General features: G+C 39.1%; 1 protein-coding gene across 2 annotated transcripts in view; it reads right to left on the bottom strand.

Annotated features, from left to right (window-relative positions):
* Positions 1-20115, bottom strand: part of KIF13B (kinesin family member 13B) — a 204187-nt gene that overhangs the window by 37179 nt on the left and 146893 nt on the right. Inside the window, exons 32-37 of one of the 2 annotated variants that reach the window (XM_047717469.1) lie at positions 18889-18981; positions 16496-16648; positions 15617-15694; positions 13835-13888; positions 8642-8662; positions 1266-1377 (exon numbers count right to left, since the gene is read on the bottom strand). In XM_047717469.1, the coding sequence (XP_047573425.1) occupies positions 1266-1377; positions 8642-8662; positions 13835-13888; positions 15617-15694; positions 16496-16648; positions 18889-18981 (511 nt within the window). The remainder of the gene's footprint in view (positions 1-1265; positions 1378-8641; positions 8663-13834; positions 13889-15616; positions 15695-16495; positions 16649-18888; positions 18982-20115) is intronic. The other variant, XM_047717470.1, reaches the window with a different exon arrangement.

Raw genomic sequence — 20115 nt, 5'->3', positions numbered from 1 at the left:
TAGTCAAGAAGGGGCGCCTGGGTGGCTCAGTGGGTTAAAGCCTCTGCTTCCCTTCCTCTCTCTCTGCCTGCCTCTCTGTCTACTTGTAATCTCTGTCAAATAAATAAAATCTTAAAAAAAAAAAAAGTAGTCAAGAAAACCAGAAAGAAAAATTGTCAAAAATAAAAAGAAGGGGAGCCTGGGTTGCTCAGTCAGTAAGCATCTGCTTACTGTCCTGGGATGGAGTCCTGCATCGGGCTCCCTGCTCGGCAGGGAGTCTACGGCTCCCTCTCCCCCTGCCTCTCTCCCCAGCTTGTGTTTTCTCTCTCTCTCAAAAAAAATAAATAAAATCTTAAAAAAGAAAAAAGAAAATTCTTAAAAACAAATAAATAAAAAAATAAAAAGAAGGAACACCATAACAGATCCTACAAACATTAAAAGGGCAATAGGAAACATTGTAACATCTACTGAAATAAACATTAAAATTTAAATGAAACAGAAAATTCCCTGAAAACATAACTTATGAAAACTGACTCACAGGGAAACACAAGAAGTTAAATAACCCTGTATTAAAGAAATTAGTCATAATTTAAAAGTTTCCCAAAGAGAAAATTCTAGGCCCAGACAGTGTCACTGGTGAGTCCTGTCAAACATTTAAGGAAGAAGCAATACTAAGTACATAAAATCTTCCATAAAAAAAGATGATAAGGAAATATTTCCCAAGTCATTTCATGAGGCCAACATAATCATGATACCAAAACCTAACAAAAAATGATGATAATAGAGAAGCAGATATTCACCATAGAACACATACACAAAAATCCTTTACGAGGGGCACCTGGGTGGCTCAGTGGTTTAAGCCTCTGCCTTCAGCTCAGGTCATGATCTCAGGGTCCTGGGATGGAGCCCCCCATGGGGCTCTCTGCTCAGCGGGGGGCCTGCTTCCCACCTCCCCTCTCTGCCTGCCTCTCTGCCTACTTGTGATCTCTGTCAAATAAATAGATAACATCTTTAAAAAAAAATCCTTTACGAAATATTAGCAAATAGAATCAAGCATATATAAGAGATCATCATGTTCAAGTGGTATTTATCAGAAAGATAATATAATGCAATATAAACTCAACATTCAAATCAATGTAACTCAACAGGATAAGGCAAAAAAGGGAAATATCAGATGACATTAACTAGGAGGTCAGTAGTTATGTGGTAGGAAATCCTGATTGAAACTATTTCTGAAAGATGCTCAAATTTCCTGACAGTGACTGACAAATGAAAATATAACTTACCTGGGTCAGGAGGATGGTTATTTGGGGGACAGTCAGGAAGGGATGGGGCAACTGGAGCTATTCCTCTGGAGACTGCAGTTTGTGATACATCCTGTTGACTCTCCCATCGGCCCTGTTAAGGACAAAAGCAGTAGTTTTTATTCAAATGAATCAGTTAACAGAAAGACCTAAAGATATTTAAAAAAGACTGTATACATTACTAAAGTTTTATTCCCTTTGCAAGACATGGGAGATTTGACTGTTTAAGTACCTTTCTTCTTACACTTTTCATCTTCCAGGTGTTAATTTCCCAAATACTAATAAGACCTCACATTTGGATATTCCTTCCAGTTCACGATTTGAAGTCTCCTCAGTTCTGTCCTAACATTCTTTTCTATACATCATGTTGCTTTCCATGAAATATGGATATGTGAAGACATTCCTTTTGAAATCCTTCCTTACGTTCTGCCTTGTAGGCTGTTTCTGCTCCTCTGCCTCAAGACACTCTCTCGCTTCAGATTCTCAAATCAAACTGAGGAACAACCCTAATACTGTGGACTGTCTCTTCTCCCTTCTCCAGGGACCACCCTTCTATCCATTCCAATACCATTCATGAAAGTAAAAATTCTAGAACAATACATTATCAAGGCTCTTATTTTCCACAGATATTAAAGAGAAATTCCAGTTAAGCGCAAATCAAGTAATCACAAGTTCCAAATAATGGAAGTCTCTGGATTAACAAGTTTTATTGTACTCTCAACTTATTCTATAAATTCCCATCAAAGAGATTTCACTGCATTATACAAGAACAATGCCAGTTGGGTGATTAATTAACCAATCCAGAATGGAGTGGCGAACCACAAAAATGGGGATAATCATCAAAGCACTCTTAACATCAGTACCATCTGGCAAAGAAATAAACCCCAACCAAATGTTACAAGTACAAAACCCAGTAATGGAGATGAGATGCAGGTCCTCTAAAAGCTTTAAGTTCCCCTTTGATCCTTTGATAATCACTCTGCTTCTTTTTCATCAGAGTTAAATAATAGTATTTTATATTAGTTTAAGCTGGTATTCCACAGATGAGTGACCCTAACAATGTTTGAGTTTTCCTTAGTAATCGCCTACAAAGCGAGTTCTTCCCTGCTCCTGAAGATGGATGGAGTGGAAAGCCCTCTACGGTTTCAGATATGTATTGGAAAACCTATCTGCTTTTAGCAGCAACCTAAGTACTGATCATAAAATCAATAAACCTTAAGTGATCTGGATCCTGTTTACCTCTGAGAACACCACTTTTCCCTAGGAACTCTCTCAGCACTTGATATTTAAAAAAAAAAAAAAGATGGCATGATGTCTTAGCATTAGGAAGCCAAGAAACAAAACAGCCATGAAGAGATGATTAGGGAAACCATGAACTCTGAAATACTTCACTGCAGGAGCATTTGTGTTACTATGAATCACACACTGATTTACATACTTTAATGTTTCTTAATGTCTTTTGCATTTAAATTTAATTGTCTGTCTGGGAAAGCCACAGTTTTGTGTACTCTGGGACATCACAATCAAGAAGCTGAACACTAAGGTCAATACTCTTTGGAGCTTCTCAGAGGAGGAAAAGCCTCATGCTTTGTTCACAGTGTTAAGCTCAAGCAAGGTTGTTTTGAAGACAACTTACTTAATTTGAAAATAAATTTATTTTTGTATTTTCGATTTTTCTTTCTTGTTTGGCAGCTCACACAGTGGCACTCTGTCCCTTAGGGAAAGTAAGTAGCTGATTCGGAGTCAGCACCTCAGCCATTTGGTGTATAATGGTCCAATGACAAATAATGTAGGTGTCATCTCTTCCCCAAGGCACACTCGGGGCTCCACTAGCTTCCCGGGTAATATTTCCCAGCTGGCACTCCCACACACAATGTTACTAACAAATCAGAATGGAAGCAATAACTTTTATTGTCTTGTATATTCAAGTATCTCAAGTGAGAACATCTGAAAGGGTGCACACAGTACACACATAACGCCTTAGCCAGACCGCTAGCCTCAGCAGAGGATGAAAAATGGAAACACATTTCACTTCATCCATCCTACCTTAACCGTCATCTTAACCTTGAGGAATTTCACACACTAGCTGTACCCAGGTCTCGCCAATCAAAGACAGAGACACAGAATGTCTCAAATTGATCTGGGGAAGAACAGACTCTGCTTCAGAGGGAACAACAAATTTGGATGATAAACTGGGTACAACGCTCCCTCCTCTTCCTTCTGATACCCACAGATCTCTGGGGAGACATTTCACTGAAATCATTCACTTATTCTCTCTTATAGTGCATGTCCATTCTCTTGCCAAAAAAGAAACCCGTGGTTCAGTGTCTAACTACAGACACTGCCCCTCGGGGACAAGGCAATTAGTATCTTTCAATAAATTTTACTGGCTGTTCCAGAGTTATTTTCCCTTTACCGAAATGTTGGAGAGGGGGAAAAAAAAAGGAAGCATCCCGTTAAAAGTACTTCAGAGGGAGATGAACTCAGGACAACGAATAAAAAAAGGTATGGCTGAACACTGGGCCTTTCTGCTGTCTTATGAGCTCAGTCCTCAAAGTGGAAAGAGTATGGTATATAAACTATATGCCTGGAATCTGAAAAGATAGATCTGTGACTTGTTTCTAACATTCTGCATGTCGACCAACTTCAGAATCAGCCAAGATGAGGAGATACAAGAGAGAAAACTCTGGCTTTGTTTTAGAGCCTTAAACTAGCTTCATACTTATTAGGGATTATTTGTGCTAACAGGCTGAATTCCAAGAAATAAAACCCTATTCGAGATAGCAATTATTTGTAGCTGGCATTGTACGTAAAGACAAAATGGAACAGGGAAAACACGGGAGGCTCACAGCTGCCTTGAGAACATGCTTTGGTCTTCCTTACGCACCTAGAGTTCTCCTATACTGCTCTTCCCAGACACAAATCCTTTGGGTTTTCCAAATTAAAAAAATAAATAAATAAATAAATAAAAAGAAAAAAAGAAGTTTGCTTTTGATCACGGAAGTGACAAAGAGGTAAAGAAAGAGAAATGCCAGTAACATTCCAGGTCCAAAGGTGGCTTCTAATGCAAATAATGAAGTGACTCATATGTGGCTTCAGCCTTCACCTGTGACACACTAAATAATTGCAGTTTTCAGGAAGGCATTACAGCCAAAACACACGAAAATCATTTTTGTTAACTGAATATTCACTTAAGCTTTTGGATACTTTTAACTGCATCAAGACCTCCAATCGGAAGATGATAAACATAGTACCTTACTTATTAAAAAGTGTAATTCCATCTAAAATGGCTTTTAAGTTGACAGTGTCCCTTGCATTGCAAGAGGTCTCAATGCACAACCAATTTTTAGATAGATAAACAATATGCTGAAATTAATTCGGCAGCTAAGTCCATCTTGGTAGACTGGTCATAAAAAGCTTGTTAAGTTTTCACTGTATATATTAAAAAACTGCCTTGGGGTACCTGGGTGGCTCAGTGGGTTGAAGCCTCTGCCTTCAGCTCAGGTCGTTATCCCAGGGTCCTGGGATCGAGCCCTGCATCAGGCTCTCTGCTCAGTGGGGAGCCTGCTTCCCTCTCTTGCTCTCTCTGCCTGCTTCTCTGCCTACTTGTGATCTCTGTCTGTCAAATAAATAAATAAAATCTTTAAAAAAATAATTTTTTAAAAAAACTGCCTTATAATAATGAAATATCCAATAACAGTAAATAGCAACATCACTGTAATTATATATATATGTGTGTAATATGTGTGTGTGTGTATATATATATATATACATATATATATATATTTCTCCCCCCGCCATTTCTCAGGGCTCATCAAGATAAGAATACTCTTAAACCTTTTTATCTGTTTTACCCATCCCCCACCCACCTCCCCTCTGACAACCTCCAGTTTGTTTCTGTATTTAAGAGTCTGGGTTTTTGGGCGCCTGGGTGGCTCAGTGGTTGAATCCTCTGCCTTCGGCTCAGGTCATGATCTCAGGGTCCTGGGATCAAGTCCCGCATAGGGCTCTCTGCTCAGCAGGGAGCCTGCCTCCTCCTCCTCTCTCTCTCTGCCTGCCTCTCTGCCTACTTGTGATCTGTCTGTCAAATAAATGAAAAAAAAAAAAAGAGTCTGGGTTTTTTGGTCTCTTCTTCTTTGTTTCTTAAATTACATGTATGAGGGGTGCCTGGGTGGCTCAGTGGTTTAAGCCTCTGCCTTCGGCTAGGTCATGATTCCAGGGTCCTGGAACCCAGCCCCGCATTGAGCTCTCTGCTCAGCGGGGAGCCTGCTTCCCCCTCTCTCTCTGCCTGCCTCTCTGCCTACTTGTGATCTCTGTCAAATAAATAAGTAAAAATCTTTATTAAAAAAAATTCCACATATGAGAAAAATCATATGGTATCTTTTTCTGACTTAATTCACTTAGCATTTCTAACTTCTAGGTCCATCCATGTTGTCACAATGGCAAGATTTCATTTTTTTTAATAGCTGAGTAATATTCCATTGTATGTATGTCATTGTGTGTATGTGCTATACCAATGTCCCACTTCTTCTTTTATCCATTCATTTACAGACACCACTTGGGTTGCTTCCATTTCTAGGCTATTGTAAATAATGCAATAAACATAGGTGCGTGTATATATATCTTTTTGAATTAAAGTTTTTGTTTTCTCTGGGTAAATACCCAGTAGTGGAATTATTGAATCATATGGTAATTCTGTTTTTAGGTTTCTGAGGAACCTCTATTTCGTTTTCCACAGTGGCTACATAATTTCCATTCCCACAACAGTGCATGAGCGTTCCTTTTTCTTCCCATCCTCAGCACCACTTGTTATTTCTTGTCTTTTTTATTTTAGTCATTCTGACAGGTATAAAGTACTATCTCATTGTGGTTTTAATGTGCATTTCCCTGATGATTAGTGATATTGGGCATCTTTTCATGTGTGAATTGGCCATCTGTCTATCTTTTCTGGAAAAAAAGATTCTCTGCCTGTTTTTAATCAGATGATTTCAGGTATTTTGGTGTTGAGTTGTGTAAGTTCAGATTTTGCGTATTCACCCCTTAATGGATATTTGATTTGCAAATATCTTTTCCCACTTGGGGGCAACTGGGTGGCTCAGTTGGTTAAGTGCCCAACTCTTGATTTCAGCTCATGATGTCAGGGTCATGAGATCGAGCCCCAAAACGGACTTCATGCTCAGCATGGAGTCTGCTAAAGATTCTCTCTCTCTTTCCCTCTGTCCCTCCCCTCCTGCTTGCATTTTTCTATCACTAAAAGAAATAAAATCTTAAAAAGAGTATCTTCTCCCATTTGGTAGGCTGCCTTTTTGTTTTTCTGATGGTTTACTTCACTGTGCAAAAGCTTTTTATTTTGGTGTAGTTCCAGTAGTTTATTAGGGACATATTTTTAATTAAAAAGGCTATCAAGAATGACTTTAATACTGATTCTAAGGGATACATGTACCCCAACATTTATAGCAGCATTATCAACAATAGCCAAATTATGGAAAGAGCCCACATGTCCATCAACTGATGAATGGATAAAGAAGATACAGTATATATGTGTGTGTGTGTGTGTGTGTGTGTGTGCGCGCGCACACACACAGACACACACAGACACAGACACACAGAGGAATATTACTCGGCCATCATAAAGAATGAAATCTTGCCAGGTGCAACAACACAGATGGAGCTAGAGAGTATTATGCTAAGCAAAATAAATCAGAGAAAGACAAGCACCATATGATTTCACTCATATATAGAATTTAAGAGACAAAACAGATGAACATGGAGGAAAAAAAAAGAGAGAAGGAATTGTAAAACAATTATAACTACAGAAAACAAACTGAGGGTTGCTGGAGGGTAGGTGGCAAGGGGATGGGCTAAAAGGGTGATGGGATGAAGGAGGACATTTGTGATGAGGACTGGGTGTTGTGTGTAAGTGATGAATCACTATATGGCACACTTGAAACTAATATTATATTGTAAGTTAACTAACTGGAATTTAAATAAAAGCTTGAGGGGAAAAAAAAAGAATGATTTCTTTTAGGCCCTAAGGTGAATTTAAGTTGGGAGTAGTTCATCAAATTCAATTTATCTTTTTAAGATTAACGGGTCTATCAATTCAATCTTGGTGGAGCTCAGTAAAGCAATTCCAATTCTAATATGCAGTAAGCATCAATAATAAGGGTGTGTAAAATATGGCTGGGCAAATTCCAAGTGTCATAAGCCAAATGAGGAGACTGTTTTTAGTAGTTCACTGCTTCCTCCCACCTCCTAAAGAGCACTAATCCTATCAAACTCTCCATCCCTGCCTCCCTCCCATAACTTTTAGTATCACTTTGTCCTAAATGACTAATCTTTGCTGTGGTATCAACTAAAAATTAGGAGAGAAAGGGAGTCATGAACCTCTTCTTGTGTCCTCTCCTGGCTTCTGAACATTGTTTCAATGAACTGAACGTTCCCATCTTACACAGGGGAAGACAGCACATCAAATTCTGTGGCCTATATTTCTGTTTTCATAATCAAGATCAGAGGCTAGACACATTAACGGATACAGAACCTGGAAATAGGCCCACACAAGTTTACAAGGTAGATATAAGTAATATTCAATTATTTCAAAGTACATTTTTCTAGCATTTTAAGCATAATCAACTCCTATTTCTCTCTTGTGCATCAAATACTTTAAGGCAAAGAAACCAAAATGGCACTGCTGAGAAAAGTTCTGTGATGTCAAAGGAATGCCCAAAGCAGTTTTGTCATTTTATTCCCCTTTCCCTGTCCACACTTGAGAAAAGCACATCTTACAAGTTCCCAAATATTTGTATTATCTGCTTAATATGAATTAACTCCAACTCCTCACATTCGAGAACCCTCTAAATTTACTAAGATGCCTTAGTTCCTGGGCTCCTTTGACAGCTACTTTTACAGTCTTAGAAAAAGCAGCATGTGAAAGGAATCCTATATATTGACTACCAAAGTTATTTTTACAAAAGAGTAAGAGCCAAAAAATTAGCACAGTGCCAAATTTAGTCATCTTATAAAAACTACATTTAAAAATTCATTCTTGGGTGCCTGGGTGGCTCAGTGGGTTAAGCCGCTGCCTTCGGCTCACATCATGATCTTGGAGTCCTGGGATTGAGTCCCGCATTGGGCTCTCTGCTCAGCAGGGAGCCTGCTTCCTCCTGTCTCTCTGCCTGCCTCTCTGCCTGCTTGTGATCTCTCTCTGTCAAATAAATAAATAAAATCTTAAAAAAAAAAATAAAATAAAATAAAAATTCATTCTTATTTTCAAGGTAAAAGCAAGCATGATACAAAGTTTTAGGTAGTAGGATAGTACTTATATCCCACTCATTAGGAAAACCTAATGGATTAATTACCTGTCCCTGGATCTCTGAAAACTGAAGAATGCAGGAAGTCCCCCAAAGAAAAGAAAAGAAAAAAAAAAAAGTCTGAGATTTTCCAAAACAATTTCCTTTAGGACTCTGTGTACAAATTATTATAAATAAAGCTACTGGAGATCTTCTCAAACCACTACACATAAAAAAACAAAAACTTCTAGCTACTTAAAAGAGCAAGGAATATAATTTTTCAATGCTAATATATGTTTTTGAAAAGGTGTTGAATTTTGACACATTTTTTTTGCTCCTACTGAGATTTTCATACATACATGTTTTTAATTCTAATCTAAAAAAAAAATAGGTAATTGGTTCCTATGATCCCCAAACCAAATAATATAAAAAGGCATAGTGAGAAATCTACCTCTATCCCAACCTGTTCAGTTCCCCACATATTTCCACCCTCTCCCCAGGCAGATAAGTAATGGTATTAGCTTCTTATATATCCTTCTAGGGTTTCTTATGTATGTGTAAGCAAATCTATAAACAGTCACACACACTTCTCTCCTGTCCCCCTCCTTTTGTAATATAAATGGCAGCATACTATTTTGTACTTCACTTTTATTTATTTATTTTTTAAAGTAGGCTCAACGTCCCATTTGGAACCCAACACAGGGCTTGTACTCACAACCCCAAGATCAAGACCTGAGCTGAGAACAAGAGTCAGACACTTAATGGGCTGAGCCCACCCAGGTGCCCCTCTGCTCTTCATTTTTTTTTTTTTTAAAGATTTATTTACTATTATGAGAGGGGCAGAGGAGAGGCAGAGGGAGAAAATCTTCAGGGAGACTCCCTGCTGAGCCGGGAGCCCGATTCAGGTCTCAATCCTGTGACCCATGAGATCATGACCTGAGCTGAAACCAAGTGCTGGATGCTCAACTGACCGAGCCACATGGGCACCCCTCTGCACTTCATTTTTAAACATTAAGTAGATCCTGGTAATTTTTCCATATGGGTATCTAGAAGGGTTCCTAGTCATTTTTACAGCTGCATAGTATCCCATTCATTTATTTGTATGTATCAGGGGGTGGTATATGACATCTGCCCAGATTAAGTGTATTTAACCAGACCAAACCAATGGACAGTCTGTTTGTTTCCAGTCTCCTGCCATTATAAACAATATTTGAATGGACACTTGTACATGAATCATTTCACATGTGTATAAGCACAGCTGTTCTGCAGAGGGCTTTAACAGGATTTTGATAATTTGTAGGTCAATTCGTTTATGCACAACTCAGTCTTGAGGAATTCTTTTATGGGTAGTATTAAAAACACATACTGAATACAAGGCAATGCTATATTTGAAAGTGATTTTCTTTGTTTTATTTAAAGGCCACAGGGAGCAGGGGAATGACTTTTCCTCCCTAGTAAGAAAATATAATTTTAAGAATATTTATTTTTCCTAAAACTCTTTTAAGATGCTCTGTTTTAGATGATAAAACTATTGAGGGAATCCTTCCTCTGAATATGGGGGAGCTACTCTGTACTCCCTTCTGAAGTCTGGAATCAAATCCTCTTCCCTTTGTAATCTTTTCACTTCGTTTCCTAGCATCACAATTACAATCCTATACTCCTTACTCATTGAACAGGCCCATTGCATAAAAATCTTATAACAGGTTTCCTCTATCTTTCTCCTACTGAATAGCCAAAGGTCTCTAATTATGATAGGCGGACATTCATTCAACCTAGCGAGAAGTCAAAAGATGCCCATAGTGACGAGATGCTGACTAATGCCCAGCCACACCTCGTAACCTTTCAGGGCCCATGGATGCCAGGAGTTCAAAAGGAGATAAAAATAATAGCTTCACAGCTGAATTGGGAGCAAAGTTAGTAATGCCAAGTTGGCACGTTCTGTTTTCCCTGACAATACACTTCCAGAGGGTTGGGGACTAATATGGTCAGGGAGGGGCAAGCAAGCCAAATTTTGAGGAAGACTGAACTGCAGAAATAGGGGGAAAAAGGTATTTAACTTGTTTGAAGTGTATGACAACTCAAAATATACCCTGAAATAGAGTGGAGGGATACATATCCTTGTTGCTGTGATGGTACCATGATATCAGTAAAACCTGAGAGGGTGAAAATCAAACTTTCCTCCTCTTCACTAGGGTACGCCAAGAAATCAAGATGACTAAAAAAGGGAAGGTCCTGGTAGAGTAGCAAAAATATGTAACATTACATTTACTCATTTACTATGACATGTCCTGCTGAGTTGTCCCCAACCTGCCACAAAAACTGCCCTGGGAAAGGACTCCCAGGAACTCTTTACTGTCATATCTGAAGCCGTCTTTGGTCCTCATCTTACAGTCTCTGAGGAACCTGAGAGGAGTCCTTCTTAAAAGCTAAAAAGCCAGGCACCTGGGTGGCTCAGTTGGTTGAGTGTCCAACTCTTGATGTCAGCTTCAGGTTGTGATCTCAGGATTGAGGGATCAAGCCCCATGTCAGGCTCCCTGCTCAGTGGAGAGTCTGCTTGGGATTCTCTCTCTCTCCCTCTGTCCCTCCCCCAGCTCATGTATGCATGCTTGCTAAAATAAGTAAATAAGTAAAACATTTGGGAAAAAACCAAACAACTTAAAATTCCTTTCTGCCCCGGTTTCCAAGCTACTCTCTGCTGGGTCTTCTGGCCAGCTTCTCTTCCAGCACGTGCCCAAGAGTATGCTCATGCCAACCAGCTCCAACTTTAGATCTAATCCCTCACTCAGTTATAAATATGCCCTCAGCTCCCCAATCTGTCTTCAGCCCAGGTTTCCAGACCCTTCAACTGGCACAGACACCTTCTATCAAAAATGGAACTAAATCATTTTCTTCCCCAAACCTGCCCCTCTAACAGTTCATCTCTCTATTCTGTCATCCAGAAGCGCACGTCACCCTCGTCTCCTTCCTCGCCCAACCTTTCTGTCCACGGAGTTCCAGAGCGTCTACCTCCTTAATAATACCTAAGTTGCTCTCCCTCACGCTCCCACTGCTGAATCTCCTCCCACACCTGATGTATCCATCCTCAAATTAAATGTTTTTCCACTTTTTGCACTGATAACTGTATATATTTGTACTGTATACAATATTCTAATGTGATTTTATGGGCCACAGCCAGGAACCCAAGTGGGGTTTAGGTGGACTGTTAAAAAACACCTCCCAATTCAACTGTAACCATGTTACTGCCATTACTCCTTCAGGGGCTCCCTACCTCTTCCATTACTCCTTGGTACATGATGTTAGATCTGCGACAATCAGGCCCCTTGTCTCTGGGTTCTACCCCTCGGACACCCTCTCCTTTAGTCACACTGCATGCAGTGTCATGAACATAGCAAGCTTGTTCCTCCCTCCATGCTCTGTTCACACTGTTGCTTTCACTCCTTCCCTGCCTCGGGGGGCAGGTGGGGGGACCTCATCACCTTTCAACTTAGGGGGATTATTGTCTCTGCAGCCTCTCCTGATCCGTGAATAATGCCTTTAAAAGTGAACACCCCCACCTTTGGTCTCCTACTCTACCATACTTCCAGTATAGCATCTATGTTCCTTTATTCCATTTACTTGGTGTAGATGAAGCACTGTAACTTTCTTTCAAGCGATACTGTTACTTTCTCTATTTAAACAGAAGGAGACTGGGGGTAGACAGAAAATTTTGGCCACTTCTTTCAAGGAACTGAAAATATAACTGGGAATTTGGATTAGATGTAATTCCAAAAAACACAAAAAGTTGTGCTTTTTTTCTTATACATATATTTTCCTTAAAATATTTCGCTTATTTACATTTAAAAATAATGACACAAATAATTTCCCAGGAACTCAGCTTTGTTCCGGTAATCACAAGCTGTGCTGTGCTCACTAAGAACTGATCAAACCTATCACTAGATCAGTATAAAGGAGTACTACTTAGCACACTTTCAGAGACATGGTAGGTGAACAGTAAATTAATGAGTTGGAGAGCTATTTATATGTCTATAAACATTGATATATATACATATGGCTCATTTTTAAGATCTAGGTTACTAGGAGTTTGCCTGAAATAATGGGATACACACATACACACACACACACATATACACACACACATTTTTATGTATTTCAGGTAAACTCCTACTAACCTAGATCTTAAGAATAAGTCTTATTATTCATCAACTAATTGTTCTAAGGTTTTTTAAGGAAAATTTCAAATGTACAAAAACAGAGTATAAAATAACAACAGTAGAAAGGGTAGTATAACAAATCCCATGCAGCTATAAGCACCACCATTAAATAGACCATCTTCTCTTATCTATGCCCTCACTGTCCTCCGAGATTATTTTGAAACAAATCCCTGATTATCAGGCCATTGTATAAGACACTGTTCACTTTTACCCTCCTCAAGGGTTAAGAGAGCAATACAGAGCATGTTGCCCACAGTTAACAGTACCAACATCTAACCAGAGCCCTCAAAAAATATCGGGCACAAAACTGTGATATAGGACATCCAGTTACAATTCTGAGTATGATCCTTTTAAGTAAATGATAAAGAATTCTATATGCGTGGGGCGCCTGGGTGGCTCAATGGGTTAAGCCGCTGCCTTCGGCTCTGGTCATGATCCCAGGGTCCTGGGACTGAGCCCCACATCGGGCTCTCTGCTCAGCAGGGAGCCTGCTTCCCACCCCCCACCTGCCTCTCTGCCTACTTGTGATCTCTGCTGTCAAATAAACAAATAAAATCTTAAAAAAAAAAAAAAAAAGAATTCTCTATGCTTGAACCTCTACTAAATTGGGGAACACTACATTAACAATAAATCCCAGCTAACAGAAGTTCTGTTCCCTTATTTTTAATTTCTTCTAGCAAATAATACTAACTTTCAGATAAGATCTTCCTATTCCTCACACATTTGCAATCATTTTATCAATATTTTACTATTAAAAATTTGATTTAAATTTCCATTTTTGACTCAAACAGGAAGAACAGTTTATATAAAAATACGAACTCAAGCAACAAAACTGGTTTTTAACCCTTAAAAAGTAGAGTAGTAAGGTCTAATAAACCTTAATTTAACTGGTAAAAAGAAATGAACTGTAAACACTTTCTAATAAATTTCACATAGCACAGAAGAGCAGGAGAAATTTTGGCATGCAAAACAAGCATGTGATATTTGAGAAGAGGAAAACTGAATGGGAAATCGGTCTAAGACTGACAGAAAAATAGTTATAAATACTTACCTTATTGCTGCCTAGACTATAGGATGGAATAAGATCTTGTCGGCTGCCAGACAACTGAAAAAGAAAAAAAGAGAGGATTAGTCCTTTATTTTTTTTTTTTTGTAAAAGATTTTATTTATTTATTTGACAGAGTGAGTAAGAGAGAGAGAGAGAGCAAGCACAAGCAGGGGGAACGGCAGACAGGGGAGAAACAGGCTCCCAGCTGAGCAGGGAGCCCAGGACCCTGGGATCATGACCTGAGCCGAAAGCAGCCGCTTAATCGACTGAGCTACCCAGGCTTCCCTGGGATTAGTCCTTTAGGTGTGAAAGTACAGGAATCTACGGTCCTGGAAATATAAGAATTTGAAAACCAAATCAACAGTCAGATGGTAGCAGAGATGCTGTCAAGACATTTGTAAATTAGGCTAGTGTATAATTTGAGACATTATTATGCACAACTTTTTTTAAAGATGTATTTCTTTATTTTGAAAAAGAGAAAGCATGTGTGCAAGCCAGGAGGAGGGGCAGAGGGAAAGAGACAGAATCCTCAAGCAGACTCCCCACTGAGCACAGAGCACCAAGAAGGGCTCAATCCCAGGACCCTGAGATCATGACCTGAGCCGAAGTCAGGAGTCGGCCACTTAAACAACTGAGCCACCCAGGTGCCCCTCACAATTTTTTTTTAAACTGAATTAAACTTTAAGGTGGGAGGTTTATATAAGATCAGACACCCAGTTTACCCTGAGGCAACAACCAGCAGGGCATGGGTAAGGGATATTTCATCTGTTTATCCCCTTCCATTTAAAGGATACCAGCTTAATTATTTTACCATGTCCTGATCTTACAACTTCCTTCTCTGGGTATTTGTAGCAGATATATAGACACAAACTATTTCTTTTAAACCACAGGATTCTAAATACCAACCTCTGCAAGTATCTGCATTTGAATGTATCATTTTTTGAAGAAATGAGATTTCAAGTTGAAATAAAGTGATATATTCCTTAATGTTCCCAATCTTTCATCCTGAGATCATTAGTGATGTCATTCAGTCACTCAGGGGCCACGCGTGCCCTCCCGTTTGATACTCTCCCTACTTTCACTATCGTCTCTCAAACACCAAGGGGAAGGGTCAGCTGCTCTTCATTACGATGCTTGTACTGTGGTTTTTCTTAGTGTAAAGTTAGCAAAGGTAATATTTCTAATATCCGTATCTTTATCAAAAGTAAGGAAAGGAGAGATAAATCACACGGCCACAATCATATTTCTTTGTGAAGAATTATTTGTATGCTTAATATGCACATAAATTATACCTCTGTTTTTAAAAACAACAAAAAACTTAAGACACTGTTATGAAATACACCTAAGTTATTTTATTCATTTATACTATCCTGGATGGCCTTTAAGCAACTGAGTTTGTAAACCGAGTGCAGACTTCTCAATTTAAAAATAATTAACTTAGGCCCAGGAAATTCAAATGGCTTGCCAAAGGCACTGGGCTAGTTTTGCTTTAGCTCAACACTCACTGAACACCCAGCCACTGTGCTAGGCACTGCTCATACAAAAGCTGTGAGAAACAGGAGAGACGAACTTAAATGGACACTGTCCCTGCCATACTGGTGAAGACAGTGACAGAGGTGTGCACAGATGCTACAGGGTAGAGAACAGGGGCATCCTAAATCAGTCTGGAGAAGGAAATGACATCTGAGATGAGAGTTAAAGGATACAAAAAAGAGTTATCCAAGGAAAGAGGGGCAGGGCAGGAGAGCCCAAGCAGAGCACAGAATAGGGAGTCCATGTACTCACTCTGTTCACGTTGGGAGAGCTAATACTCCTCCTACTCAGCTTCCCCTTTCCTGTCAACTGTTCCTTCACTGTAACTTCCTGTCAGTCAGAAAACATACAGAGGAAAAACACAGATCAGAGACCCACCTCCAAATCAGTACCATGCACAGCAGTGTTTGAGCTACCATCTCTACACACACATTCCGGGTTCTTTAAATCATAGCTGTTTCTTTATGCCTTGGAAAGACCTAGTTCCAAACACTGTGGAGTATTCCAAGTTAACTGTACAGTGGATAGGTTACCTAGATTCTACATTCTTTTCTGTATCTATTGACGGCTGCCTTGAAGCTGACCAAACAAAACTTAGTCCCAGGAGAAAATCGCCAAAATTAGCTCATTCACTTTTGTTTTTCATAAGGATTTTTGGTTAAAACCAAAAAAGCCTCCATATTACTATGTAAAATGAGGTTTAGGGTTCCACTAAGGATTAGGTATACTGCTGGCATCTCTATTATCCCTTTGAGAGATCTACCCTAAAGCTGTGGCAGGCATGACCAGCTAAACAAGAAAGGGCCCATTCTGCCACCTTCCTACATATTTCTTCAGCAACGTTATTGTCCACTATCAAAGAATTTATAAAGTAATTCTTCAGCCAGCAAGAGTTAAGTATTTTCTCCCATTACCTCAAAGCAACTTGATACCATTTAGCACCTTGGTAAAAGTACACTTCCAAGTGGAGCTTTTGTATGTTCAGACTTAAATGACAAATTTAATCTAAATTAATATGCTGCACTTAAACAGATACTTCCAAAGTTTAGATGTAAACAACACTGTGAACTGCAGAGAGGCAAAGAGAATCAGGCCAGGTTCGCACCGCTACTACCAGCTCTGTTGGCTAACCTGGCGGAGACGATCTAAAGTGAGAAGGTTCTCCACAGCCAGCACACTTCTGAGGTATTTTTCAATATAAGCCTCTGAGTCAGCAGAAGCTGTGTTTTCAACATTAGCTGCCATTCTTGCTAATGTTTCTCGTTCCTCTACTCCCTGGGCATCCTGGAGAACAGAAAGTTGTGTATTAAATTTAAGTACTCTATAGAAGAAAACATAAAAGCTTCTTAATCTATACAAACATACACACAGAGAGTACTGAGCTAACAAATGGGATGTATTCCAAAATTCCATTTTAATGCCAACTTTTGGAACTCAAAATGCATTTTCCCAGAGAAATCGTGGTATAAATGGTGATCAGATTAACTTGCAAGGTTAAACCCAATGCCACTGAAACACAGCACATTCTTAATAAAACTGTCCTCTGCTTTTTTCCTACTGCAAACAAAAACGTTATTGGTTAGAAAGGATTTGGTGGAAATAGCTGGAAATACAACCAACCACCACAATACTTCAGAAATACATCACTGAGGCAAGAGACAGGAATGAGAAGCTGGGGTCCAAACAGTGCTAGTAGGAGGCAGACACAAGAGAGTAAGAGTGAAAGTAGGGCGGCTTTCAACCCTTTCACTCAGCAGCCGACCATGGACTACATGTTCAACATGTGGCAGCTTCTAAAATTGGTTTCAATCCTCAATCCTCAACACAGGCTACAGGAGGTGTAGCACCCACCAAGAAGAAAAGTATCTCGGTAAATTCTCACTTACCATGCTTTCCCCCAGAGCCCAGCTCTGCTCCTCTCATGTGGGTGCCCCATGCATATCAATGGGACGCTCACAAATCAGGAAGGGCTGTTGTTAGTGCATTTAATCATGTCAGGCTAGCTTGGCTCATAACAAATTACTCTTCTCAGAGAAAATCTGATACTTTATTTACTTGTGAATTTGTTATAATAATGTCACAAACTACAAAATATATAGCCATATGCCACTGCATCTTAAGATGCCATCAACTTTAAGGAAAAAAAATATTTTATATACCACTAAGGAGAAAAAAAAACTCTGCCAATTAACTTTAAGATATCAATTATAAGACACATTCTAACATCAAAATTATTTTTAAAAATTTAAGCGAGCTTTATTACAGATAAAATATGGAAGAATCTGGAAGGTGGCTTAAGTTCACAAAACTTCTACCTCCTATAGTGATTCATTTGGGCCTTTTAATAACCCTGAAAAGAAGCAATCATCCTCATTTTACAGATGAGAAAAAAGGAAAGCCACATAACTGGCAAAAAAGGCAAGATCAGGAGTCAAGAGACTAAGTCCTAATCTTGCATATTTTGCCAAAGTACAATCTGCATCTCCACACTCACTCCTTGATTTCAGACACTGAGTGTCACAGAAGGAACTGCTCTACTCTTTTCCACGGTCCTTTTCTTAGAAGCCTCCCTTCCCCTACCCCGTTACCAGCTGTGCCACAGACCAGATGAAGAAATCTGGGATTAAATATTAGGAAGCACATATATAAACTACATCATGCATCAAGCTTCCGTGGGGGGGTTATTATAAACTCCATATGCTTGATTCCTATGACTTTCTCAGTTTAGAAAGAGAAATAACAAGAAGAAAATAATAGAAACTATAATAATGGCAATTACAATCAACTGCTCAGTGTGTGCACAACAACTTATATATATCATCTCATTTAATCCTTAAAAACAACCCTGTACAGAAGCTATCACTAACCCAATCTAATAAATGAAAAAAATTGAGGCTCCAAGTAACTTACCAGGTTTACCTCACTAATAGGTGACAAAAATAAGATTTCTGTGTGATTCCAAAACACAAGCCTGAATCTCTGTTTTCAGGGACGTGCTATGTTGCGTCCCTTTGAGGGGGACAATATTGTTATCTTATGTCTACTAAGAGTAAAAAGGAGCACTGTCTTCTAGGAGTGTTGATTTGCTTTTTAAAAGGAACTCCTTTGGGGCGTCTGGGTGGCTCAGTGGGTTAAAGCCTCTGCCATCGGCTCAGGTCATGATCCCAGGGTCCTGGGATCGAGCCCCACATCGGGCTCTCTGCTTAGCAGGGAGCCTGCTTCCTCCTCTCTCTCTGTCTGCCTCTCTGCCTACTTGTGATCTCTGTCAAATAAATAAATAAAATCTTTAAAAAAAAAAAAGGAACTCCTTTAACAAAATACTAAAACCAGAACCTTTAAGCCACAAATATATTTTACAATGAATCACATTAAGATTAGGAAATTTCTTCTACAAATCTATAGTGTTTACCCAAATACACAATTTCATTGACTATATATTTCTTAGGTAGGTGACTTTCAAGGAGTTAGTTAGCTCTTTTTACATGTTTATTTTTTGTAAACTCAAACTTCATATGATCCTTCACCTCTGGAATATTGGAGACAATTTCAAAAGTCACTCCACAGCCAGGAATAGAACTTCGATGTGACATCTTTTTTAGGAGACTCTGAGCAAAACCCTAGAGAAAAACAAAAAAGAAAGATACGGTTTCCTACCTCAAAAACTGAGTTTTCATTAACAAAGAGCTCAAAGGATACTGCATTCACCCTAACCAAAAAGAAACAGAGCATATTTCCGATATAAGCAAGCTGAAACCCAAATCACTAGATACAGGCTCTTCAACTTTGTCTCAGCACACAAAATCAATTTACTAGGCCCCTGCCCTTTGACAGATCCTACACCCAATATATGAAGAATATAAACCCAAAACTCTGGAAACTGACACTAGGCATCTGGTTCAGGTCTACTTAAAGGCTACGGAAATAAGACTGTTGACTTCGATAAAATAAAATGACCTTCTAAGATGTGAGTGAGGACTGGTGACTCTTACACTTTTTTTTCACCAGTACGATGGACATCTTGCAGCATGAATATTGACAAGTTCAGGCATTAAATTCTTGACCAAAGCAGGATCGTTATGAAGAATGATTTAAGAGTGCACGGTCATTGTTTATGCTGACTGTGCTCTTCGCACAGTTAAGAATTGAACCGTTGAATTAATGCATAGATGACTCATTTGAAGATGCTGCTAAGACTGAACATCCTGTAGAGGTTGAAGAGAGCAGGGATGAGGGCAGAATACAATTGGTGAATAAAGATAAGAAGAAGAGAGAATTTTAAACCAACACCCAACCTTTTCCCTCATGCAAAAGGGAAGTAGGAAATATGTGAAAACTCCCAAAGAATATAGAAAAATTAAGCCACTTGGTCTTAGAAGTACATAATTTCACAAACCTATTTAATACTAATTTCTTTCCTATTCAGTGCTCTTTAGTTACTTTTTTAAAAGACCGTAGCTCTTAGAATGCAAAGAGACCACTGATTTTAGCCCTTCGTGAGCCTTGCAATGCAGAGCCACAGCCCATTACACCAGTCAGGGAACAGCTAAGGTTTTTTTTTTTTTTTCCATGGTTCGGGTAGGGAGGGGCGTGCTGTTGTTAATTTACCTTTTGTTTTCTTTCTGTATGGACCTATTGAAGCTGATTTGCATATATGAGCATCATAAGGAATATTAGTGTCATAGGGAAGTCCCCATTCTTGTTATAAAGAAGCAATTTTTAGGACTGAAATATCTGAAACTGGGAGGAAACCC

Source organism: Lutra lutra, chromosome 2 (genome assembly GCF_902655055.1).
Source record: "Lutra lutra chromosome 2, mLutLut1.2, whole genome shotgun sequence".
Classification (NCBI taxonomy): Eukaryota; Metazoa; Chordata; class Mammalia; order Carnivora; family Mustelidae; genus Lutra; species Lutra lutra.
Note: the sequence above shows the minus strand (reverse complement) of the source record. Positions and strands in the feature narration are given on the sequence as shown.